Raw genomic sequence first — 27,427 nt, 5'->3', positions numbered from 1 at the left:
TGCACCCCCCGCAGGGAGAGCAAACACACACACATTTGCGCGGGTCCTGGGTCGGCCTCTCCCCCCACCCCTTGGCAGCGGTCCGCAACGTGAAAAAGGTTACAGACCGCTGATCTAGAACATTATCTACACAAGTGCATCATTTTTTAAGAAGTAGTTAAACAGGGTCCAAAGTCAATGAAATCCAGTGACACGTCTGTGCAAACCTCATGCATGCATATAGATGCATAATATCACCAACTCAAATAGTTCACACTGATCTATAACGGTATAAAAAGTATTACAAGCCATGGATCCCTTCAGTCAGCAGAAATTACCACTAGATCCAAGCCAGATGCTTCTTAAAATTCACACATACATCTGTTCTAAATTTGCCTTAAATAACTGGAAAATACACACATCAAGGGGATTTATAGATGGTTAACTGCAATAAGTTCTTCAGAGGTGCTCCTTAATATACACGTGAAGACTCACACCACTCAGCCATGGAACATTAAGACCCAACCGGAAAGACTGATTATTGCAGAGAACTAAGAAACAAGGAAAAAGTAAAAACACATAGTATTTGTGGATTTTCCTCAGATTATTCAGGACTATAATATTCCTCCCTTTTCTGTACCAACTCGGCTTCCATAAAGCAAGTCTCCCTAAGGAATTGTGGACAGGAGCATGTTCACTAATGATCAGTGAAATGCCTACCAATATGTCAGTATCAATTCATTTTCTTTCTTTCCTGCAGTGAAAGGATAGAGAAGGACATGGCTAAGGTAGAGCTCTTCACTGATATGGGAGAAGGGAAAATCAGCAGGTAAAGCATATCCATATAAGACAGTTTTTCCCAGCAACCACTACCAGAGATCTTATACTGAAGATACCAGGGACTGAACCCGGGACCTTCTGCAAGCTAAGCAAACGTGTCACCACTCTAATCAATCACAGCCCCTCAAAAATGCAGTTACAGCCCAATATTATCCTGTCCGCAGCTTACCCTGGGCCTTTATTTGGCAACTGCACCTCTGAAGATAATGGACTGTAAACAGGAATACTGACATCGTATCCTTGTCGATAGGTCCATGTAGAAAAACCTCCACCAGCCAAGAGAGCTCTAACAACAAAGGAAAAAAATCAGTTATAGACACTATTCTCCAAACATCAACTCATTCAAAACATTCAGAAAAGTTTTGTCTGCAGAGTATTATGCATATATTGATAGGAAGACAATTCATTATATTTATTTGTACAAACATTCAGTAAGCCAGTATGAGAGTCAAGCAAGCCTTGGGAACTCAACCCCACCCTTGGTGAAAGGAAAGCAATATATAAAGCAATATATAATGAACCTATTTACACCTAATATCATCATGAATCCAGTTTTTTCATACTCAGATTGAAAGAAGGGTACAGTTAGCAGATTCAGGGATGCCTCAGGTAAAGAGGTCCAGTTATTGCAGAGAGTCCCGCAATACTTTCGATCAGATATATCTCATAGTTCACTTGCCTCTCTTGGCAAATAGAATAATGTTTGTATGCAGTTCTGATAACCATATCTCTAAAAGGACACTGCAGAGTGGAAAAAGTACAGAGGAGGGCAATCAAGGTGATTACGGGGTTGAAAAACCTTCCCTACGAGGAAAGGATAAAGAGTCTAAGACCTATCCATTTAGACAAGAGACGACCAGGGGGAGATAATAGACTTATAAAATTATGCACAGGGTAGAGACAGTTGAAAAAGAGAATTTTTTCTCCCTTTCTCAAAATACTAGAACTTGAGGGTATTCAATGAAGCTGATGGGTAGTAGATTCAGGAAGAACAAAAGGAAACTGCTAGCATTCCTGGATGAAGCTTCAGCCCTCTGCTCCAATCTGGCTTCTAACCTGGCCACAGGTTGGAGACCGCACTGGTTGCCCTGACAGATGATTTTTGACACCAGCTGGACTGAGGTGGATTGGTGCTGCTGATATTATTGGCAGCATTCAATGTTGTTGATCATGAGCTGCTCACTCACCACCTTGTCGATGCAGAGATACAGGGGTCAGCCTTACAGTGGCAAATCTCCCTCCTCCAAGATCAAAGATAGAGGGTGGGGAGAGTCAGTCACACCAATGCCAACAAGGTGCGATTCTCTCCCTGACATTATTTAACATCTTTATCCACACCCTCACTTAGCTGATACAGAGTTATAGGCTTGGGTGTCATCAAATACATGGATGACACCCTGCTCTATCTCCTGATGGATGGATAGCCAAGTATCCTGCTCCAGATTCTTTGGCCAGATGCCTGAAGGCTGTGGTGGAATGGTTCCAACGGAGTCACCTGAAGCTTAACCCCTTGAAGATGGAGGGACGCCAAAATGTTAGTCAATTGGCACTTGCCTGTAAGGCATTAGCAAGATTTTTTGTGGATAAAGTCTTGTCATTCTGCAGGGACCTACCTGCCACTCTTGATACAGTAAGGAAACTAAAGGCCCCTTGGCCGTCTTGGAGATATATATTTGATGGCTTCAGGCAGCTCTCAGAAACTGAAGTGTTCAACCTGCTGAGGTCAGTGAGAGCAACTACCTGCCTTCTTGATCCCTGTCCATCTTGGTTGCTCAAAATGGGGGAACAGAAGATAGGAGGCCTTCTGGGACACATTGTCAACCTCTCCCTGTTTACTAGGGCATTCCCGGAGGTGCTGAAGAAGGGGGTGGTTTGTACTTTACTGAAAAAAACATTGCTGGACCTGCAGGACCCAGCCAGCTACCACCCAGTGTTGCATCTTAAATTCCTGGGCAATGTTGTGGAAATGATGGCAGACCAGCTCCTGGCATACTTGGATGAAACTTCAGTGCTCGACCCATACCAGTCAGGCTTCCATCCTGGCTATGGGGTGGAGGTGCTGGTCACCTTGACGGATGACCTCCAGCAATAGTTGAATTGAGAAGGATCAGCCATATTCATGTTACTCGACCTGTCGGACACATTTGATATGGTCGATCACAAGTTATTGGCTCACTGCCTCACCGGGGCCAGGATTCAGGGGACAGCCATTCAATGGCTGTGCTCCTTTCTCCAAAACTGGAGATGGGATGGTTGTGGGGGAAGAGTTATCACATCCCTATCAACTCCCAGTTTGGTGTAGAGGTTAGGAGTGTGGACTTCTAATCTGGCGAACTGGGTTCGATTCTGCACTCCCCCCATATGCAACCAGCTGGGTGACCTTGGGCTTGCCACAGCGCTGATAAAGCTGTTCTGACTGAGCAGTAATATCAGGGCTCTCTCAGCCTCACCCACTTCACAGGGTGTCTATTGTAGGTGACTGTAAGAGGACCAACTCTTCTTCCCTTGCGAGTTCCTACAGGGAGCAGTACTCTCCCCCACACTATTTAATATCTTTATGTGCCCTCGAGCCCAGCTGGTTTGGAGTTATGGTCTGGGTTGTCACCAGGATGTGGATGACACTCAGCTCTATCTCCTCATGGACAGCCACCCGAACCCCCCCCCCGTATACATTCGCCAGATGTTTTGAAGCGGTTGCTGAATGGCTAGAGCAGAGTCGCCTGAAACTCAATCCCTCCAAGATGGAGGTCCGGTGGCTGGACAGAAAGGTAACCAGAAAGGAAGCGCATTTATCCACCTGGGCTGGGGTACAGCTCAACATTGCTCCCTGGGCCAAGAATTTGGGTGTTATCTTGGATGCCTCTCTCTCAATGGAGGCCCAGGTCATGGGGGTAGCCCGCATGGCATTTTACCACCTTCGCCAGGCAAGGCTACTAACACCCTACCTGCCCTTGGACTGCCTGGCTACAGTGATCCATGCAATGGTCACCCCTCCAGATTAGACTTCTGTAACTTGTTCTACGCAGGTCTGCCCTTGTCTTTGACTCAGAAATTGCAGCTTGTACAAAATGCAGCTGCTAGAGTCCGCACAGATATACCTTGGAGGGCCCACATCCAGCCTGTGTTGAGGCATCTGCATTGGTTGCCAGTTGTGACCCTGTTCAGATTCAAGGTCTTGGTATTAACCTCTAAGGCCGTTCGCAGCTTGGGCCCTGCCTATCCGAGGGACCACTTATCTCCTTATTCCCCAGCAGGTTTCTTTGCTCTGAGGGTGCTAATCTTCTTGTGGTCCCTGGCCCCAGGGAAGCACATCTGGCCTTGACCCAGGCCAGAGCCTTTGCAGTCCTGCCCCGACCTGGTGGAATGAGCTCCAGGAAAAGCTGAGGGTCCCAACAGAGCTTTATAAATTCAGCAGGGCCCATGTGTTTGGTTGAGGCCGGGGTCAGGAAAAAACTTGGACCCCTCCTCCAGATTATGTTGTACCATCAGATGAACCTCCACCCTGTGGCGATTGGCTGAAGATTGGGGACTATGCCATGGTCTTGTGTTTAAAATGTTTAAGGAGCTGATTGGTTTAATTTGGTATTTGATTGTTGTTTTTATTGTTTTATATGTAAGCCACCATGAATCTTCGGAAAGTGGTGGGATAGAAATCTAAAGAATAATTAAATAAATGTTCTGATAAGAGATTCCTAAAAATATTAATAGAAAGATGAGATTTTAATTTTAAAAAATTCTCTAACTTTCATGGCTAAGAAAACAAAACTTCTAACTATGTCAAAAAAAAAAGGTTTTAATACTCAAGAGATTTAATGTCTCAAGATTTAGTACCTCATTTGGTTACTTTCTGCCTTCTTCATGGCCAAAAGCAAGTGCCCATATTTATGTACCTCTCCCCCATCCTCACATTTCCTCCACAGCCCCCAAAAAATTCATATTGGGGAAAAAACATTTGGTTCCCATCAGAATAGGCAAGCTTACATAAGTGTTGTTTGCATGATTTATTCTGAGCACAGAAACTTAGGAAATCCAACTCTGAAACGGAGGAGCAATGCATATGATGTGAGGGCTGCACAATGCTTTAAGAATTTCAGATGAAAGGTCCTGCAAGCAAAGAAACATTTCTGGAAAAGGAGAAACAAAACAAATGCACTAAGTCAGGATAATTATTGCTTTAACAGCAAGGGATGCTGCTAAGGCACTGGATGATGAAAGTGTTGAGTTTTAAGGCCTAAAGCCCGAAGTGATGATTCTACATTCTTCCCCATTCATTTTCTATGCTGGGCGATTTTAGAATGCTGCTGTGATCCTTCAGGTCTCGTGTTCTAAATCTCAGTCAAATGAACTCAGAAGCGTGGAACAAGAAAGGGGAAACAAAGTGAAATTAGATCACGTGTTGCATCTTCTTCACTTTTACACCTTACTTCCCCAACCCTAATTAGAAAATAGTCACCAGATTGTTTTAATTGGATCTGGTAAGCAATGTAAAAACACTTCATCAGCCTCAAGAAAACAGGTGTGCATCTCCCTAACAAAATCCACAGGGAATCAACACCCAGTTAAGTACCTCAGTGTGGATTTTCACTTTGCAATGCAATAACCAAGAAGTTAACTCTTTTCTTTCCAAGTGCAAGCCAATCTTTAAATGGTCAGCTCCCCCTTGATTTGCTCTTCCTCTCTGGTTCTCAGCTGATGTTCCCTCTTTGGTCTAGATAGTTTGTCAGTCAGTTTTCTTGTTCAGATCTCATCTGTTCCTTTAAAGCCCAGTTTGGATGTGGAACTCCTAGTTGCCTAAGGGTGCCCTACTTCATGTGAATAATTAATATAGCAGTGGCTAAAGATGTCGTCCTGAGAGGGTGGCAGGGCATCTGCTCTGCTATCTCTGAAGCCTGACAGGGGTCAATTGTGCAAGCAATTGGCAGAAAAGAGGAGGGGTACGCAAACCCCACCTCACCTTTCTACCCAGGAAGTTCTTGGGGCTGTCTCCAATCCTTTAGGGAGTATATCTCCCTGGATTATAGGCTGTCAGCGTTCCAGGTCCAGAGGACGACTGCCATTTTCTACCTCGGACTTTCTTTTCTTTCTTTAATCTTAAAGTATCTGCTTCAACCCTACATGATGATTTACCACAAATGAACGCTTTGAACTGAGGGGAGGACATCGGCTGAGTTCCAAAACATCATTTACTGCAAGTATCTCTCGCTTTTTTTTTTCTCCGTCTCTCTTCCTGCATCAAAGCCCTTTGTTTCCCCCCTCCTCTTACTCTGCTCTGCCTGAAGCCACCTCGTTAAGAGGCAGGCTAATTCTCCTAACTAAGCAGAAGAAGGACTCAAATCAACTCGAATTAATTGGCAAAAGCTCTTATTGTAATTGTTTTGGTTTTCGAAGATAAGATAAGCTGTGAATGGGAAAATCTCATGAGAACTCTGTGCCAGCACGAGAATCTCTGCCTTCAATACGTCACATGCCTGTGCCGGAACATTAGAGGATAAAACAGAGGACCTCTACTGGCCACTTGTAAAATTGTTTGGGGCCGGGTTTTTTAAAAGTCAAAATCATGTCTATGTTAAAAAGATTGGCTCATCTAATAGAGATACAAACCCAAGATTACAAAGTATTTTTAGATGGATTGATCAAAAATATCTCCAAGGAGATCCAAGATGGCAAGGAAGAAGTCTTCAATAGGAATGATGGATCAATAACAGTGACTGATGACAGCTTTAAACAAGGTGGAAAACCAACAGCAGAAGAGAAATCTGAAATTCATATCTTCAAGGAGATCCAAGATGCCAAGGAAGACGTCTTTAACAGGAATAATGGATCAATAACAGTGGCTGATGACAGCTCTAAACAAGGTGGAAAACCAACAGTAGAAGAGAAATCTGAAATTCTGGAGACGGAAAATGGGATGCCGGAGTTCTGCAGCCCAGATAAGGACACCCTTTTAAAAAAGACATACAGCCATCTCAAAGCAACAGTGTACAAAAATCAATCAAAAGAAATATGGATCTGCAGTGAAAGTAACCGATTTAAAGGATCTCTCTGGGGGGAAAATTGTATTGATACTGGAGTCCAGGAGGTGCAACGGCCTCAAGATTTATCGATGCATATTCTGCGGGAAAGAGTACAACTGCACTTTCTACGCCAAAGGCCAATGGGACAGAATATAATTTTACGGGAACGACAAGATGTAGCAAGCCTCGAGATGAGACCCCCTTAAGAAGACCGAAAGCTCATATTGTTTTATGTTTAATGTTATACTGTATTCTATATTTCCATTTTTATGAAAAAGGGGAAGCAGTGTCTCTTTCTCTCTTGTTTTTTTTTGTCTCTTTTCTTTTGTAGGCATATAGGTAATATAATCATTAGTGCTGAAAATGTAAAATGGGGTTCCCCCCCCTTATTTTTTCTTTCTTCTATTAGGGTATTGTCCTAGGACTAAAGCCTACACTGACTTGTAGAAAATGTTTAATGTTAAGCTTTCAACTTAAATCTGAAAATATATCTGTCAGGATGGTTCTTAGAATGGGTCAAGCATAAATTGTTTTGTAGATGTATCAGAACCAAGGATAAGGAGAAGCTATAGAAGACTGAAAGCTTATATTGTTCTATGTTTAATGTTAAGCATTTAATCTAAACCTGGAAATCTTATTATTCTCTGTATTAACAACATATACTGTATCCTACATTGCTATTTTTATGAAAAAGGGGAAGCAGTGCCTTTTTTCTCTCTTGTTTCTTTTTCTTAGTAGGCATATAGGTAATATAATCGTTAGCGTTGGAAATATAAAATGGGGCTTTCCCCCCTTATTATTTTTTTTTATTGGTGTATTGTTATAGGGCCAAAGCTCATATTGATCTGTAGAAAATGCAAAGCTCTCAACTTATACCTATCAGGATGGCTCTTAGAATGGGTCAAGTATAAATGGTTTGTAGATGTATCTGTATTAAGGATAAGGAGAAATTATGAAATCCTTTTGTAATTTTTTTTTCTTTGTACATCTTTAAGGCAAAGCCCTACTTTCCTCTCCCTTCATCGGGGTATTGATACAGGGCCAAAACTCATACTGTGCTATAAGAAATGTTTAATGTTAAGCATCTAACTCAAACCTAGAAATATCTGCTAGGATAGCTCTTAGATTGTATCAAGCAGTTAATGTGAGGTCTACGATCTCACAAGTAAGTTGATTAATAATAACTTTTCTTTTGTATATCTAAACAGGCCTTTTTTTTTTAATGTAGTGGAAATGTGGATGGCTCTTAGACTCATGGCTCTTAGAGTTTTGGGCAAAAGTTTATATCACTGTGGAGTCAATGTGGGGTCGTATATTCTCAAATGATGATTATATTTCTATCTTTATGAAAATAAAAAAAATCATTATAAAAAAAAAAATAATTAATATAGCTCTAAGCCATATCACTAAGAACATGGAGAAGTGGGAAATGCCACATATGCTGTTAATATGAAGCATTTCAGACTAAGAGAAGCAAGATTTTGTATGCATATTGGAGTCCTCTTCAAAATTTCTCATAATTAAATTTTGAAGAGGACTCTTAGTTTAAAACAAGCCAACAATGTGAAATTCATGAGATCTTTTTAAAAACTGAAATTCTCTGCTGCCTAAGTGATGTTTGATTAAAATACTATATATTACTTTTTATCACTCTTATCAATGATGTCCTGTTTCATTATTACACAAGTGTCAACAATCTATTAAAATGCTATGGCCAGTATAAGTCTTACTGAATTACATTTCTTATGAAGACAGCAGATAATTGGTGGGAATTTTTTCCGTGATTAACACAGGAAGAGCCATCCTTATCCATGGTTCCTCTATATATTTGTGAAAAACGCCCCTGTGGGAGGAATGTGTCCAGGGTATTCAAGCTTGAGTACGGAGCAATCAGGGTGCAGCCGTCTGTAGGAGTGTTTCTATGGACACAAGTCCTTGCACTCACAAAACATTATTTTCCCCCTTCCCCCTCTCAGATTAGCCCAATATGCTCCATTAAATCCTGTTCCTCTGTTTTGTATAAAGGAGTGATCTGCACCAAGAAAATACAACTCTTTGATCTTTGCTATAAAGTCCTCACGTTATGTGCGGGTATAAGAAAAAGGGGTAAGTGAAGAGTCCATTTGGCTACCCCTGTCAAGAAGGAGGAAATAATCCAGCCTGAAGTCCTAAAAGCCAACAGTGCAAGACATTATATGATTGCTCAAAGGAAGCTTGGTGGAAAATGGGTAACCCCCCCGGAAGAAAAGGATAAATGTTCAGCTTGTTCAGTGGAAGCACACCAAGTCCAATGCAGAATGGAGGGATGCAGAATGCAGAAATCGCCCTTTGTTTCAGTCTGCCTGTCTGTTTGCATCCATTTCTCTGATAGAAATGCCAAGGTAGCTCAGTTATTGGTATAATTTAGCCAGTATCCCTTTTGCCATTTATATCCTACTTTTCTGCAATACCTAGAAATGTGAAAGCCTATACTTTTTTCCTGAAGCCTTTTAGGGTGGGGGGGGGGAAGGGGAGAGTACTGAAAAAACACCTCCTATGAAATATTTTCATTTTTTGAATGAGTTAAATGGTTTTATAGACTAGGGAGGCATGCTATAGCTATATTCAGCTCTTAAATCTAAAATGTATTTTTATATTTAGAGAGAGCGGAGCAGAATAAATAAAGCAATAAGGGCCCCTTATAAATAAAGCAGTAAGGGCCGATAGGCCCCTTCCTCCGGACTGACAATAGGAGGGCCCAATCGGCAGGCGCAAAGCGCCTGCCGATTGGGCCCTCCGATTGTCAGTCTGGCGGCAAGGGACCAATTGCGAGCCGCGCACAGTGCGGCTTGCAATTGGTCCCTTACCGCCGAACTGACGAATCAGAAGCGCTTTGTGCCTCCCGATCCGCCCCCCTCCAACCTCGCCTGGCTTCGTGTCGCTGCCGCCATTTGCTCTATGGCTGCCCACACGAGCAGAGAGGCGCTGCGGCCGGCGAGAAGATGCGCCAGCCACAGCCAGCCCCAAGAGGCAGCAAGAGGACGGCACCACGGCCGCGGCTTGCACGCCATGCCAACACCCGCAGACTGGAGGGAAAGCCCGCCATGAGAGCCGGTGCCCGCCGGCCGCCGATGGCCGGAGAGCCGGTGCCCGGAGGACACGGACACAGTGAGAGGCACCCGGCCCCGCCCGCGCACCCCACACTGCTGCTGCAAACGAGCCGCCCGACCCCGCTCTCTCCCGAGCCTACCCCCTCCAGCCTCGCCCAGCTTTGCCCGGCTGCCGCCATTTGCTGCATAGCCGCCCGCACGAGCCAACAGGCTCTGCAGCCACTGAGAAGACGCCCCACCCATGGCCAGGCCCAAGAGGTGGTGGCCGATGGCCGCGCCCGCCTACCACCGCCAGCATCAAGACGACGACGCCACGCACGCGGCTCGCACGCCCTGCCAAGGGCCGCTGACCGCCCAGAAAGCCAACTGTGAGAGCCGCTGCCCGCCCGCCACCAATCGTGAGGGAGCCGCTGCCCAGAGGATGCGGACGCCGCGACAGGCACCCGCGCCCACACCGCTGCCGCCAATGAGCTGCCCGACCCCGCTCTCTCTCGAGCTCACCTCCGACGCTCAGATCTACGAGGACACCACCAACGGTAGGAAGGCTCCCAGGCCGCCACCTAGCGGGCCTCACCTGCAGGGGGCCCGGTGGGAACGCTGCCAGCCAGCCCGGGAAGGGTCTCATGGCCCCTAGCGCCCACTGTATTTAGGAGACAGCAGGCTTATTACTAGTTAAGTAATAATACTGAATGTATTGAAAATCAAGCACCAGGAGAAATATAAATTACATGTGCAAAGTCTCCATAATGTCACAAAGGGAATAAGTATCCACTTAGTGTTTCGAACACTCCATAATAAAGGAATTGCACGGGGATTCAATAGTTCTGGATTTCTCTCATGGAGAGATGCATTACGAAAAGCCCCAAAAGGAGAAAGAGTGAATTGCCTACCTGTCCCTTGGAACATCTAGTGCTGTGTTATAGTCAGGTGGTCCTCCAGGCAACATGTTGAACAAGAGATGATTTGTTCCTCGATCCCAACTAAGGAGAGAAAAAATGAAGGGAAGTCTGAGTGTTCATATAGTAGAACTCACAGCTTAAGTACACACCTTAAGTCACTGGAAAACAATGAAAAATAAACTACCATAATCTCAAACTGGCTGTAATTCTCCAGATGCCAAGTTGACTGTTCCAGCCCAAAAGTGTCATCACTTTCAGGGGGGTTCCATTTACTCTGCTATACAATTGCCCCAGCTTAATATTGGCAGCAATTGCCGCAAAACAATGGCAGAACAGGGGGCTATCACACAAATGAAAGTGCTGTACTACATTAGTAGAAACTTCTTCACCCTGTGCCTATCTGGCTTTTGTATCTTAAAGGTAAAGGTATCCCCTGTGCAAGCACCGAGTCATGTCTGACCCTTGGGGTGACGCCCTCTAGCGTTTTCATGGCAGACTCAATACAGGGTGGTTTGCCAGTGCCTTCCCCAGTCATTACCGTTTACCCCCCAGCAAGCTGGGTACTCATTTTACCGACCTCGGAAGGATGGAAGGATGAGTCGACCTTGAGCCGGCTGCTGGGATCGAACTCCCAGCCTCATGGTCAGAGCTTCAGACAGCATGTCGGCTGCCTTACCACCCTGCGCCACAAGAGGCTCTTTGTATCTTACTCCCATTATTGGCAATCTGTTCTAGCTCTAGCATACATAGTAACATTAGTACCGGGATAGCTGCGCCAAAGCCTGAGCCGTTTCCTTGATACGGAGTGTGTTCTGGTTGAGCACATCAATGGATGGCACAAAGAGACAGGCACGGTTCACATCGTCTGTGTAGAAGTCACTGTCCGAGATAGCGGTTAAGAGTTCATTGTACTCTTGAGATATGGTATGGCTGACTGGCATGCCATATTCATCCACATATTTCTTCAGGGAGTAAATATAAACCTTTATCTTATTTTTAGGGTTGAAGCCACAACGGTAGACATCAAAGCATGTGTGCATCCTGCAACTGAGGTCTCCTCGCTCTGGGATGGCGCTCTCCACAGGAATCTTAATTATAGGTACATCATGAATGCTGTGCTTTTCTACTGTCCAGTCATTTGAAGACTCTATAGAGTGCGGCCAGAACTGGAACATGCCCGTGGCAATGAGACCCAGCAGGACAACAGAGAAGAGGGCGATGTAGTAGATGCGGTGTTTGGTCTTCATTCTTGGGATGAGGGCTGGACCCCGGGTGCTGTATTTGACTGACGCACACATAATGAAAGCAGCCACCTTTCCTATGAGCTTCTGGATAGAAAAAAATGAAAGAATTCTTATATTATTGCAGCTGTAAATCCATCCATTCAATTAATAAAAACATTCTTGTGACTCAGCAGATTGAAACTGTATTCCTGACATATCAAAATGCTAATTAAATGAAAATGCTGATTTCCCATATCAAATAAACCTGCATTTTGTATACACCATTGTGGAAGAACTGGAACTAATCCACAAAAACTGGAATACATCTCAAACTTGTGATATCATCTACTTCTGTTTAGCATCTAATGTCAACACCATGCTGAATGCAGTACTAAACGCAAGTTCCTGCCTAGGTTAGAAAGTTTCTGTGGCAGGAGGGGAGAATTAGTGTGGCTCACCCTGGGAATTACTTCAGTATGTAAAAAAAGAGGCACACTAAATTATCAGCACACCGTTATGCATTTATATAGCATTTTAGAGCATTCAGTAAACTTTACAGACATTCTCTTCATTTCTCTTACAAGAAGCCAGCAGGGCAGGGCAGAACCACCATCCTACACAGTAGACAAGCAGCTTGTGCACTCTTGAAAGACAGAAGCTTACCAAAGGGATACTAGTTAGTTCATACCAGGGGCACTGTGCATGTGAAAGTTACTGACACTTAACTTGCTAATAATAATCTTGCATTTCTACAGTTCATTTTAGATTACATGCAAGCAGAATACATTGCCGGTTGGCACGCCGGACTGGATACAGCATCTGAACATCTGTAGAGAGCCAAATTTGGTTTTGTATGCAGGTACAGGAGTTTTCCCAGCTCTCTTCCAAGTGCAGCTGAATACAGTTGAACAAGTCAAACAGTTTCATTGCAGATAAGCAAAGATAAAATAATCAATAGACCTAAAGGCTATTGTGGTAGAAGATTCTGAGGGCTGCTACATAAAGATATGCTCCATTAGATGCAAGAGGCATATGCATTCCTATGGTACTGCTTTTCTTTTTAAAGTGCGACCAGATCAAAATAGATGGAGAAGTAGTGTGTGTAGTGCTTTGTGTAGGATCAGGCAAACCAGGGTTCACATCCCAGACTTCCTTGTATACATTTTGAATGTATTGGTATAGTTTTAGATATGTTAGTCTTTCAAAAAATATTGAATGAGACATACCAACATTTTAGTTGTTGTTTTAAGCAATCTCTTTAGCTGTTTCATGCCATCATACTTGCAGTGGATTAAAATTCACTTAAACATCAAATGTGTTATGCACTGATTGAACAGTTTTAAAATTAGGAAGTGTTAATGCCTTTAACTGAGAGCAACTCGTAATTTCCAGGCCAATAATAACTTCATAAAATATCAAGCTGCAGTCAACCCTGCTCAGAAAGTTGGCAACTTACTTCAGAGAAAAGGCATAAAATCAGAGGTGGACTCACTTCCTATGTTGTTCCCATATATATTTCTTAATGCTTATCTTTAAACCGCCCGTGGCGCCACGGGCGCCACGGACTAAATAAAAGAGTAAGGGGTGGTGGGGAGGAGCCGCGAAGCGGCTCCTGATTCGCTCCTCCGAGTGGCACTCCAGGGCCAAGTGTCCAATTGGGAGGCGCGCAAAGCGCGCCTCCCTGTTGGACACTTGGCCTGTCTCCCAGACACCGCGCCACAGACTCCACTCCACCCGAGCCGCCATCCTGCACGGATGGCCGCCAGGGAGGAGCCTCACCCCACTTCCCTGGCCTCGGGGTAAATCGCTTCCCCTCTGCCCAGAGAATGCCCTTCCACACCTACGGCACTCACTCCTCCTCCGCCTGCCCGCCCGCCAACGACCGCACCCTTCCCACACGCACCCCGCCCCTCCCTGCTCGCCACCCCGATCCACAACGTCCTGAAACCGCCGCCATCTGTCCCCCCAACCCCACCACACCCAACTTGCGCCTCAACGCCTCCCCGCCTGTCCCTGACCTTCCCTGCCGCTGACGCGCCCACGCCCGGACCTCCCACGCCCGCTTTACCTCCTCCCCGCCTGTCCCTGAGCTTCCCCGCCGCCACTGGGCCCATGGCCCAACCTTCGAAGCCCGCTTACCTCCTTGCCCTCTCACACACGCTTGCTGCCGCCGCCGCCCGCACCCAAACATGGCTGCCGACACGACGAGGACCAACACCAGCCGCCGCCCGCGCTGCAACATGGCCGCCGACAGGAGGATGCTGGTGCCGAGCCGCCCCAACAGCCCATGGCCTGCCTTCTCACGTCCTCCTCCTGCTGCCGGACGCCACTGCAAGGGCGCCGCCGAGCCGCCGCCCGCTGCTCACTCAGGCAGCCACGCTCCAACTTGCGGAGGTGAGTCTCTGCCTTCTCCCCGCCGCTGGCCCGGCCTTGCCGTCCTGCCCATCCCCCGAGCCCACTCCTGCGGCCGGGGGAAGCCGCAGCCGCGCCCAGCCATCAACAGATCGCTCTCCGCCTTCTCCTCCACGCCCCAAGCCCCGTCCAGCGAACGCCGGTAGGACCGAAGACGCCCCGGCGTCCGGGGCTGCCTCCCCAGCCCAGCACGCGACCGGGAGAACAGCCCTGGTCGTGGCCCAGATCCCCGGGAAGCCTTTGCCCTGCGAAGCCTTCCCCACGGACTGCTCATTAGCGCCCATTTTATTTACGATTAAAATGGGCTTAATTCCTAGTGTTGAAATATTTCATTATGGGAGCCAGCAGATATGAAAGCCAAACAGAATCTTTGCCACCCATGGGAAAAAACCAAGAGCTACACCATGCAGTTTGTTAGATGATTCACCAGGATAACCAGTGACTCTCAGCTTAACCACAGGGCTGCCGTGTGGGGGAAAGAACAACCAGATAATGCTGTGAGATCCCTGGAGGAGCACAAGGATGTGAGATATAATCTTTTCTTTCAGAGGAAGAAGAGCAGAAGAAGAACTGCAGGAATAGAAAGGATTGACCACTTTTTCACAATGACAGCTTCTGAAGCAGGTTTTTCATTGAAGACGCAAATGTATAACTGCATGTAAGGTGTATTTTGCCCTCAGGACAGGCCAGTGTTCTTGATAAGAGCCTGTTGATTTCATACTGCTCTGTTTGTTTTGGCTTTGATGTCCTCCCACCGAAACAAGGATTCCAACGGGGTGGGGCAGGTGGGGAGTACTGGGATAAATAAAGTTGAAGCTTTATTGTTATAGGCCAGTTCTGACAAAGTATTGATCTGGTTTACTTGCATTACTTTCAATAAATCAATCTTTTGCATCAAGTCAGGGATTCATTACTGGGGCAATCTGCAGAAACCTCACAATTACACAGTACAAATCAATGCAATGCAAAGGGTGATGCACCTAATCTAATTAGCAACGTAATATGAATAGAATCATAGAATCATAGAGTTGGAAGGGGCCACAGAGGCCATCTAATCCAACCCCCCTGTTCAACGCAGGTTCAGCCCAAAGGATTACAGCAGTCAGAAACACAGCATAAGAGCAAAACTGCCCTGGTAAAACACAGCAGCAGAGGCAGTCTTAACAATATGCAGGTCAAAACCCATGTAGGGCTGTACCTTGATCTGAAAGTGATAACAGATGACAGATGAGCAGCCAGTGGAATGATGCAGGGTAGATGTAATAAACATGCTCATATTAATAGCCAAGTTGCAGCATTACAATAGTCTTGTTTCAATATTACTGTGGTAAGGATCCAAATAACCATATCCGCTGAGATAAAGTAGGGACCATCTTCTGAGCTGCTTTCAGCTGCATTAACTTGTTTCTCCAGCACTAAGGCTGAATCCAGTATAACGCCGTGGTTCTTAACCAAGTTAGCAAGGGTTATTTGACAGCAAACATGGACACAGATCAAACCTGAGAGAGGATATTCTCAGATGACACCAAATGTGTTGAAAACTCCCTATGGCCCATTATGCACGGGCCATAAGGCCTGCACTCGTGGCAGCAGAGCTTCGGTTAAAATCACTGAGAATGCACACTGCTGCCGCGAGTGCGGGCGCGGGATCTTCCGGAGCTTCCCTGGTAAGCCGGGGCTGCGGCGGCCCGGCGCTGTGCATAATTGGCAGCGCCGGGCTTGTTGGGCCGCCCAGCCTCGACCTGCGGTGTCCCTTAAGGGACATGTGTCTGTAGGAGGCTGCGGTGCCCCTTAAGGGACACCGCTCGCCCCTGCGGGCTCCGTGGCAGCACTGAGCTGGCAGGGGCGACCCCCTGCCACCCCCCACTCCCTCCCGACCTCCCCCGCCCACGGTGTTGCACTTACCTTGGCCGGGCCTCCTAGCCCTGGTGTAAAGCGCGCTCGCGCTACGCCGGGGCAACCCAGCATGTCCCGCTCCCGTGCGTTCACGGGAAACGGCGGGGCATTGTGCCCCGCCGCAACGGCATGGTGCCAGCGCGCGGAATCTGGCGCCATGCATAAAGGGCCTATGAGATATTGGTCTGTCCTTTTCCATCACTCTCTTCTTCCAGCAGGTTGTTTGGCATTCCCTCAAGATGTCTCCTTCCTGCCCTGCATTTTTGTTGTGGTGCTTTTAAATACATTTTATTTTAATTGATTTTATGATGTGTTTTTATAATGCTCCACTTAAATGTTATTTGTCTTGAATGTTCTGTATGCGCCAAAAGGTTTGATACACATTTTAGACATAAATCAAATAAATACTCCCTCCATTTCCCTCCTCCACATCTTCTACCTTGCTCCATGTTGTCCCTATTTCCCCTGTTTGTCTCTTATTGTTGCCACTGTCATCCCTCTGTTTCCCTTCCCCCTATTACCAGATGTATGTGAAGGCATACACATGCCAGCCAAACTCAGGCATCTATGGTTTTTTCCCAGCATACTATTAAGCCAATTATCAGCAAACAAGAACTGACCTACAGCTAATAAATATGCTACAGGAAACAGCACTCCTTGAAATTATTAAGGTTTTACTCACAAAGCCCAAATGACATAGCCAAAATGATACCATCGCTATTAAAGTTTGGTATTCATTGTTCAATAAAACAATTCCACAACTGTACCACAAAACAATGGAATATCTTGGTATACCACTGAAATCAGACATACGTGACCAAGTCTCAAGAGGCAAAGGAAAATATTTTCCACCTCAGATTATCATCCATGAAACCACTTATTCATCTTTATATGAATTATTACTCATTTCTGAATCCACTGCTATTCACCAAAGGGCCTCATACATCAAAAACACAACCTTCCAAAACAAAAATTATAGAAACTAAAAAACGAAAACTCTCCTGCATTGCAAAACCAAGTGGGGCATTTTTTTTAACTTTCAAGGTGGGGTTGCATTGTTGAAATTTTTAAAAAGTGAAAATAAAGAGATCCCCTGCCCGGCTGCCTCACCTTGAGGCACAAATCTGAGGTGGACTGGATCTGGCAGGGAAAATGCTTTCCTGTCTGGAAGAGGTGGGGCAAACTGCCCCATGGTAAACACCCGGCAGCAGCTCAGCACAGAAAAGGTCTAAGTCAGGTTTCCTCAACCAGGGTCTCTTGATGTCTCCAGAAGGGCTTCCTGAGTGGGTGGGACTTGCACAATTGCACCAATTGTCTCCAAACTGTGGCACTCCAGATGTCCATGGACTGCTATTCCCATGAAACCCTAGCAGGGGCTCATGGGAATTGCAGTCCATGGCCATATGGAGAGCCCCAATTTGGCCACCCCTGCCGGAAAAGAAATCGGAAGTACCCCGAAACAGCCAACCAAACTCAGGCGACTGTGGGACCCTCGAGGGAAGCGGACCCCCGCCCCTGGGGCGCTTCTGCCCTGCCTGCTACTTACCCGGTGGCCCGAGGTCCCAGCGAGCGAAGGGGCCCCCTCAATGAGAGCACCCTCGGACGCCTCCGCTCCCGCCACCCCGTCAGACTGGGCGCTTCATGGGGCCCCTTCTCACCCACGGGCCACCCGCACAGCGGGGGGGGGATGGGAGTGTGCTACTGAATCAGGCACAAGCCTCTCGGCCCCCTCCGCCTCCCCAGCCTGGTTGAGGCTTCCGTCTTCCGGCGTGGCCGACGTCACTTCCTGCGCGCCCGGGAGTGCTTTATCCTGGGCGCCGCCGTGGTGGAAACGCCGGTTGTGGCTTCGGGGCGGCTTTTTTGCGATGAGAAACGGTATTCTATTCCTTATCAGGCGTGGTAATCGGAGCTTTCTAGGCCACGGAAACAATCCTGTGAGCCCAATTGGATCCTGTATACCATGTCGCCACGAAGAAGAATAATTGTGTGTACAAAGTTTAAACTGTAGGAAAAGCTAGCTGCAAGGGCTTGGAGGAGTGTTCTCCCTTTCCACCATCCTTTCTCTAATATGTGGCACTGGTCTTTATTGTGCACCTACTCTAGTGTAGATCTGAGAAGCGCATTCTCCCAATGACACAATTCTCATACCGCCAACAGGAAGGAAGTGGTAACACGTGTATCAGTGATAAGGAAGGGTTGGTTTAAATTCATTGTCTCTGATTTATCACAAGCAGCATATCAGGTAAATATGTAACTCCCTGACTTGTTACTCTGGAAATGCAGACATTTTTTTTTTTAATCCTGTACCACTCAGCATGTGTTACCATGGATTATTGCAAGGGTGAGCAAATATATTTCTTTATATGCAACTAATTAACAACTAATTTAAATTTGTACTGTATTATTCCATTGGGGAACTTAAGGAAACACACATATAGGACTCCCAGGAGATATCCGATGCAGTCAGACACTGACCAGACTCAACCCAGCTTAGCCTTAATGAGGTTACTACCTTGTTCCCCCTCTAACTATAACCTGATGCCATTAAATGCTCCCATTTTCATGCATTGATTGAGATGCTCATCAGCAAAACCAAAACACACATGAGATACACTCTTAGCACAGAATTAAATAATAGCAAAGAGTGGTGACCATAGGTACATATCGTAGGAGGTGGTCTCCAAAAAGTATACAATTAGCATGAAAATGGTCTCAGAAGTCTGTAAAATCAGATACCTTGAAGAGTTTCAATAGTTGCCAGTTCTACTGAAGGATGGACAGAAAGAGCAGTTTGTGAAATAAAGCTCAAAGAACTTGATAAACCCTTTGTTTTGTAAAGCCTCCCTATATGTGATGCTTCCACCTTCCTGGCTTCCATCATGTCCATTGCAAGTATTACAGGTACGTTGGTTCATTATTATTATTATTATTATTATTATTATTATTATTATTATTATTATTAATTTAATTTTTAGACCACCCTTCTCCAAATAGGTCTCAGGGCGGTTTACAACATAAACAGTTAAAACACAATAAAATCCCCATAAAAACCCCAATTTACGTCAAACAACAAGTCACATATAACATGTAAGCGGTGGTGGTCACAATTCTAATCATATTTACCCGACTTCCCCCAAGTTCAGCCTGGTGGGGAGAATAATATTCAGAAAAAGGGTGGCACCAATGCAATAGATCTAACAATGATCTCGATGTTAGAGATCTCAGTATTGGAGGGGATCCTCCGATGGATAAGTGGGAGAGCTGCCCTGGCCTCAACCATATGCCTGGCAGAAGAGCTCCATCTTGCAGGCCCTGGGGGAAGCTGGTAGATCCCGCAGGGCCCTTAGCTCTTCTGGGAGCTCATTCCACCAGGTTGGGGCCAGGACTGAAAAGGCCCTGGCCCGGGTTGAGGCCAGGCGAACATCCCGTGGGCCCGGGACAACCAGTAAATTCATACCCGTGGAGCGGAGTGCTCTGCGGGGGGCATAAGATATCTTTCATACCTTGCTTTTCTCCCCAATAGGCTTACATGATTCTTTTATCCTCACAAACACCAATGAGTTAGGTGGGACTGAGAGTATGTGACTAGCCAAAGGTTACCTAGCAAGCTTCCATGGCAAAGTAGGGATCTGAACCTGGGTCTCCCAGATATTAGTCCAACACTGTAATCATTGCACCATGCTGGCTGGCTGGTTCTTGGGATAATGTGGGCTAGGTGTTCATAGTCCCTTCATTATGGGCACTGGAACTGCCATGGTAATGATAATATCCATGATCCTTTGCCCCTTTTTATTTTAGGTACTGGTTAACTAGGGAAGTATAAGATGGGTTTGGTAGCACTGATATTGATGAAGTGGCTCTGACACTTGGAGCAGATCATCAAGCAGCTATAGATAAAAAACCTTTTTTTGTTAAAAGCCTGGCTAAATAAAAATGTTCTTGTCTCATTCAAAAAGGAAAGTAAGGCGTGAGCCTCAGCAGGGAGGGCATTCTAAAGACAAGATGCCACTACAAAAAATGTCCTGTCTCTAGTCACTTGTTTCACTTACGAAGGCGAAGGAACAGAGAGCAGAGATTGGGGGGGGGGATTTTAACTGGCAGGCTAAACAGTATGGGAGGAGATGGTCTTTACCATCTTTACTAGACTGAGTGTTTTCACTCCTAAAAAACTGACCACCATGAGGTGAGCTTTTTAAAAATGCTTTTGTTCCAGCAACTGGATAAGCAATGGGAGCTCTGTGACGTACATCTAGATGGGGGCTCAGTTTCCCATCCAATTATAGATATGTGTGTAGAAGCCTGCTTCTATGTATATTGTGTCCTTGGCTGCCTTATAGCATCTGTCTGGAAATGCCCATTGGTATATAAGGGCAGACTGACTAGAAAAATAGCACAAGGAGTTATATCAGAGTGGTCTAATCATGTACAATTTACATTTAATAAAGTACATAAGGACTTTGGGATTGACTTTGTTGAAGTGATGCAAAAATGGTTGAACTTCACTAAGAAACTGATTTTTTCATGATACAGAATCACATTTCAGGCATACTACAATTTATGCCATTTAATTTAATGCCATTTGTGCAGACTGGTGAACTTTGGACATTTAATAGCTTTTCAAAAAGATTCAGGAGCATTTGTTAACAAGATCTGATGCACAATAAACAGTATTGGAATCACACCTTGATGTGGTGAGGGGGTTCTGTGACTCAACAAAGCTGAGGGCACTGCCCTATGGAGGTTTGACTGTGCCAGGAGGCTCCTAGCAGAGTCACTCAAGGTGGAACAGTGGCAGCTGAGACACCAGGCTAAGATATATCCAACCTCTTTAGTTCCGGTAGGCTTTTATTTCCTCCTGGTTCTCTGACCCTTCAGTTAATGATTCTAGATGCTTCAACTCTCTTAGAAGATCGCCATACTGGGTAGGTTGAGTGGGAATATGTTTTAATGCTTTTATTGATATTTATTGTACTTATGTTTTAATTATGCTTTTAAATGCTTTGTAAGCTACCCTGAGCCCACCTTTAGGTGGGATGGACTGGGTAAAAATCTAAAGTATAAATAAATAAAATCCCACTTACAAATTCTACCTACAGATTGCCTCTATGATGCGTATGTGAATTCAGATCACCCGTTCTAAGCCTCCTTGACAGATGCAACATGCCTATAGATTTCCTGCATATTATTTATTTAAAACATTTCTATGCATATATGTATTCCTACAGGCCAGCCTACCCCTCTCTGGCATATTGGAAGCTAAGCACAGTTGGCCACAATTAACACTTGGTTGGGAGACCACTAAAGAAGACTGGGGTTGCTATAGAAGAAGACACTAGTAAACCACCTGTTCTTGTGTCTTGCCTTAAAAACCTCATTGCCCTGGGGTCACCATGAGTCAGTTGGGATTTGACAGCACACGGTTATATATCTAGAAAACTCTCTAAGGCTGTAATGTGGACTGCAACACCAGAGGGCAGTGCTACTCCATATAGGTCACAGAATGTACTGAAGAGATATTTGGCAGCTGATGCTTATAACTGAAGACTGCATTGGTTTCTACACATCCGTTATTTCAGGGCACAATGCCCACTATGGATAAAAACTAATCTTAGACAATTTTTGAACCAATACCGGTATTAAAAAGCCACAATTCCAGCAGTTATCAGGGGAAGTAAAATTGCCATGGTTGGAATACTTTTAGATGCAGGAAATTATGAGAATGATTTACTGCAGTGACCAGTTTTACCAAATCAGTTATAGAATTTGAAAAGATGCAGCAAAATTCTGACTGCATGGTAAGGGATTTATTTCTAAGAACAGTTTCCAGCTTGGAGACAAAGGGAAGTGTTATGGTTATGTTCTTTTATTTACATTCTTCTATGGCATTTACTCACTTAACCAACTTTAGTTTATTGTTTTATTTCAAGCCTATGGAGATAGTGTTTTTGGTTTTGGTTTTTTTTTTGGTTTGCAGACAAGGCTGAGCCTCTAGCCCCTTTTAATTAGGTTTTACCTTGTTGATAAGATGAATATTTAGCCTTCAGAGTATCCGTCAAAAACATTTGCAGCAATTTTTGGTGGTTCCGAGTGAAGTATATTAATAATGTTTATTAGCACCTAGTACTTAAAGTAGGTCGCAGAGTAAAAGAAAGGAAGTTAGTTAAAAGCCTATAGATGCCTTTAGTGTTGGAGCTGTTAATATCTTTTACATTGTATTATTTAAGTATATTTAATAATATATTGTTTTTATTTTACTTATTATTTATTGGTAGTTTTTATATTCTGTTAGAGTTGCTCCTGTTTAATGTGTCTCCCTGGCTTTTGTGGGACTACAGTGTGAAGTCTGCAGTCTGAAGTTTTAGTTTCTTTAGTTGACCTCGGCAAAAATTCTTACATTCACTTTTGGGAATTTGTAATTTTCTGAACCCTTTGGGCTTTACTGCTGCCTTTTTATTTGTCTCCTGACCATTTTATTCACCTTTTGCCCTGCCTGCTGACCACTCTATGCTTTTGCTTCTGATTCAACCTAAAGTAGTAATATGAGATTTATTTCAAAATTGTGCTGTATTTTGTTAAAGGAAACTCAGAATAAAAACACCATATATGAACAAATGGGGAAATTGCTTGGAAATAGCACAGAAGGGTTGGCAGACTATTTGCTCAGATGTTTCCAATCAGTCTTTGTGTGTTAAGAGACTTTTAGAAAAATCTCAGGTTTTGGTATTTAAGTTCAAAAAAAGATATCCATTGGACCTCTTATATATTTCCAAAATTGGCCAGGGAGTGGAGCGTGTCAGAACTGGAATACGGGCCAATCAGGGTGCGGCCATGTGGTCACACCCCAGTTCCCCAAAGCCAAGTCCGCAGACTTTAGAGAACAGGGTGGCACACGAGAAGACAAAACAGTTACAAAACCCAAGAAGGCAGATAGTCTATCCTCCTTGGCTGGTAGTCTGCCACCACCTCTGAACGGGTCCCTAGGCACCCAAGACCCAGAGGCAGTCTTGGAACCTGTCAGGGAATTACCTGGGAGCTTGACCCTACCCAGGGACAAGTCCCACAGTCAAAAGGCTTAGTTGGTAGTATGGCACAAGTTAGGCGGGCTAGGTTGCGTCTTAGCTTGTCTCACAATCAAATGACACAGTTCTAAAAAATAAGTTGGTATTTATTAAGGTGCACACATATAATTATACACTGGCAGTGAGAAAACAAAAACGTTATAAAGTATAACTAGCTAACACATGATACTCACAAGAATGGCATGATGATAAGACAGAATTTCAAAGTTGCAGGTTCACAAAGGCACAGACAAAGTTTCCTTCCAAATCAGAACTGCTGTTAATTAACTTACTTTTTGGATGTTACAATTTGTTGTTGTTATGTGCGAAGTCGTGTCCGACCCATCGCGACCCCATGGACAATGATCCTCCAGGCCTTCCTGTCCTCTACCATTCCCCGGAGTCCATTTAAGTTTGCACCTACTGCTTCAGTGACTCCATCCAGCCACCTCATTCTCTGTCGTCCCCTTCTTCTTTTGCCCTCGATCGCTCCCAGCATTAGGCTCTTCTCCAGGGAGTCCTTCCTTCTCATGAGGTGGCCAAAGTATTTGAGTTTCATCTTCAGGATCTGGCCTTCTAAAGAGCAGTCAGGGTTGATCTCCTCTAGGACTGACCGGTTTGTTCGCCTTGCAGTCCAAGGGACTTGCAAGAGTCTTCTCCAGCACCAGAGTTCAAAAGCCTCAATTCTTTGACGCTCGGCCTTCCTTATGGTCCAACTTTCGCAGCCATACATTGCAACTGGGAAGACCATAGCCTTGACTAAACGCACTTTTGTTGGCAGGGTGATGTCTCTGCTTTTTAGGATGCTGTCTAGATTTGCCATAGCTTTCCTCCCCAGGAGCAAGCGTCTTTTAATTTCTTTGCTGCAATCCCCATCTGCAGTGATCTTGGAGCCCAGGAAAATAAAATCTGTCACTATCTCCATGTCGGATATTACAATACACAACCTTTATGGCTGATCCCCACGTGGGGGTCTTGGCACACAAACCAATCATCTCCAAAGCAATAATTTACTACTTGACCAATGGGGTTACAAATGTCAAGTTAGAGGAGCCAATCCTAAATCAAAGTGATGTAATGTCGACCCATCTCACCCAAGGCTCATTTCTCCTAACAAGTTAATTGGAGACAACTGGCGCCAATTGTCTTATCAGTAAGTGCGAATAGAGTGAAGCTTCTCAAGGACACAGGTGCAACTATTTGACACTACACTCCTACACTATGAAAGCAAAGACTTTCTCAGGAGGCCCACTAAAGATTTTGCAGGGCCAAAGCCTGAACCAAAGTTTCAGGAACAAGATTTTAAGCTACTATTTCACTACAGGCCACCTATGTCTGCGCTATGCAAGGCTGTGCCGATGGAGCACCCTCACAGGTCCTGCCATTGCTGCCAGGAATGCCCGGACCTGCTGCTGCCTTACAGCACCCGCTATCCCCCACACCAATGCACCTCCTCCCTGACACCTTCAGGCCTGGGAGGTGGCTGAGGGGGACAGAGGCCTCTCCGCACCTCTGGTGGACTGCCTCCCACCACCCCCCACACACACACTTTCTGCCGCTAGCGTCCGCTACATTTGCAATTGTAGCAGGCTTCCAAGGTAGTATACAGATAACCATTTTCAAGTATTTAAAAGGCTGCCATGTAGAGCAGTGGTTCTCAACCTGGGAATTGGGACCCCTTTGGGCGTCGAATGATCCTTTCACAGGGGTTGCGGCAGGGCAAGCAGCTTGGCCGGGGGGGGGGGGCATCTACACAACAGCCTTGCAGGGTAGATCAAGATAGAGCATTCATCTGTCTGGAGCAGTGGAAAAGAGTGAGATCAGTATGGTGGGACAAGAGACAGAGTTGAACTGAGAAACCCTGGGGGGGAGGACAATTTATATACAATCACGAACAATGGATCTTCACGCCATTGGTCACTTTCAGTTTAATTTCTGTGAAAGAAGACTTACATAATTTTATGGTTTGGGGTCACCACAACATGAGGAACTGTATTAAATGGTCATGGCATTAGAATTGTTGAGAACCACTGATGTAGAGGATGGAGCAGAGTTGTTCTCTCTTGCCCCGGAGGGATGGACCAGAACCAATGGGATGAAATTAATTCAAAAGAAATTCTGCCTAAACATCTGGAAGAAGTTCCTGGCAGAGCGGTTTCCCAGTGGAACAGGCTTCCTTGGAGGTGGTGTGTTCTCCATTTTTGGACATTTTTAAACAGAGGCTGGATAGCAATTTGACAGTGAAGCTGATTCTGTGAAGGTTCAGGGGGGTGCTAGGTTATAGTGGATGTGGATGTCCTGCATAGTGCCTGCTCAACCACCTAACCCAGAAACGCTAAATGCGAGACCAGGTAGTACTGAGAGGTCCTGAGGATCAAGAGATGGTTTCTTCAGCAAGGGTCAAATCCATGTATCCCACAAGCTCTCTTGGGATGTTCCTGAAGACAGGGACAGATTAATAATTTCCCAGTGAGATTTATTGGTCATCTTGTCTCCTGTTCTCATGAACCACAAGGGACAGGGATCAAGAGTCAGTCTCACCTAGGTTAGTATCCTATCCACATCTACGTAAGCAAGCCTCCTGAAATGAACAAAAACAAGCCAAAACTCAGCAAGGGAGAATAAAAGGGAATTGTTCTTTGGAAGAATGGTGTCCTGTAGTTGCGTTTTTTTTAAATAAACCTCTAACTTGGGAAAACCAAACCAATAGAAGGCAATATGTTTAACAACAATTTAATTACAATGTTCTTTGTCTACAAGTGATATGACCAAGTAACATAATGAGGGAAGGAGAAGCAGAAAATGGATAGTCACAGTCTTTGTTCTTTTGATTGTTAAGCAGAGACTTAAAGGTTTTATTTAAGACTACATTATTGAGTCAGTGAATTTGTTACACTAAATCATTTTACAATATTGATTTAAAAGGAGTACTGGATTCATCAAATTTTCATAATCTTTTTAAAGCATTTGGGAGAGGCATTATTTATTTTTCACAAAAGAGAGAATGCTTCTTCTAAGATGGTGCCCACTATTAGTAGTATATGCATCATCTGAGAATTTAAAAAATGTTTTAAAAATATTTTATTTAGGCATTTGGATTTGTTTTTCTTCCCTATGAAATCTCAAAGCAATGTACAAAAATATTGACATACAATCTAAAGCAGTGGTCCCCAACCTTTTTATCACATGGGACTGGTCAACGCTTGACAATTTTACTGAGGCCTTGGGGAGGAGTCTTTTGCCGAGGGACACCGCCGCCTGAGCCCCAGCCCCGCTGCTTTCCCGCCAGTGCCCCTGACTTCCTGCCACCTGCTGGGGGGGCGCTGTCAGCAGCAGTTGTGCAGTGCCACGCCGAGGGGGAGTCCCAGCCATGGAGGCCGCCAGAGAGCACCAAAGGTGAGCTGGTGGCAGAGTGGCAGGGCAGCCCCCGAGGCAGCAGCCGGGGATGAGGAGGAGCCGTGGCCCGGTACCAACTGATCCATGGACCAGTACCGGGCCCCGGACCGGGGGTTGGGGACCACTGATCTAAAGGACATGTGGAACAATACTTCAGTTGTCGTTTGCTTCTGCAAATTTATGCAGGCTTAATTGATTAATCAATTATTAATAAAAATTTGACTACTTGACTAAGGTTTCTTTAATTGGGAACATTAATATCTTATTTACAGATCATTACTTAAGTTTGCAGAGGTGCTTAGAGCCTTCATTGTATTTATTCTCACAGCAGACTTCTAGGGGAAAGCTTTGATTATTCCCATTTCAATGCTGGTAAAACTGAGAAATGAACTCAAGCCTCCTTGATCCAGTTTTAGTTTCCTGCGTCCTGGAAAATATTCTCAAACCTACTCTGATTTCTTAGTGTTCTCTGAAAGCTTGCTTAATTTCCCCACACACACACACACACACATCCCCAAGAACTGGAAACATATTTAAGCATATATACACAATTTCCGAATCAATATAAAATAACATTTTCCAGTTAGAAAACCTGTGAAATACACAAAACACTCACATGAG

General features: G+C 45.0%; 1 protein-coding gene and 1 long non-coding RNA gene across 2 annotated transcripts in view; one reads left to right on the top strand and one right to left on the bottom strand.

Annotated features, from left to right (window-relative positions):
* EXT2 (exostosin glycosyltransferase 2) overlaps positions 1–18,130 on the bottom strand; it is a 111,299-nt gene extending 93,169 nt beyond the window's left edge. Inside the window, exons 1-4 of the mRNA XM_077322239.1 lie at positions 17,899–18,130; positions 11,584–12,149; positions 10,813–10,902; positions 989–1,105 (exon numbers count right to left, since the gene is read on the bottom strand). Coding sequence (XP_077178354.1) covers positions 989–1,105; positions 10,813–10,902; positions 11,584–12,119 — 743 coding nt within the window. The 5' untranslated portion in view covers positions 12,120–12,149; positions 17,899–18,130. The remainder of the gene's footprint in view (positions 1–988; positions 1,106–10,812; positions 10,903–11,583; positions 12,150–17,898) is intronic.
* A 45-nt stretch (positions 18,131–18,175) lies between these two features.
* Positions 18,176–27,427, top strand: part of LOC143830186 (uncharacterized) — a 38,464-nt gene continuing 29,212 nt past the window's right edge. Inside the window, exon 1 of the long non-coding RNA XR_013228377.1 lies at positions 18,176–19,253. This is a non-coding gene — a long non-coding RNA (uncharacterized LOC143830186). The remainder of the gene's footprint in view (positions 19,254–27,427) is intronic.

The sequence above is a fragment of the Paroedura picta genome, chromosome 2 (genome assembly GCF_049243985.1).
Source record: "Paroedura picta isolate Pp20150507F chromosome 2, Ppicta_v3.0, whole genome shotgun sequence".
NCBI classification, from domain to species: Eukaryota; Metazoa; Chordata; class Lepidosauria; order Squamata; family Gekkonidae; genus Paroedura; species Paroedura picta.
The sequence above is the reverse complement of the archived record's forward strand: the minus strand, read 5'-3'. Positions and strand labels throughout refer to the sequence as shown.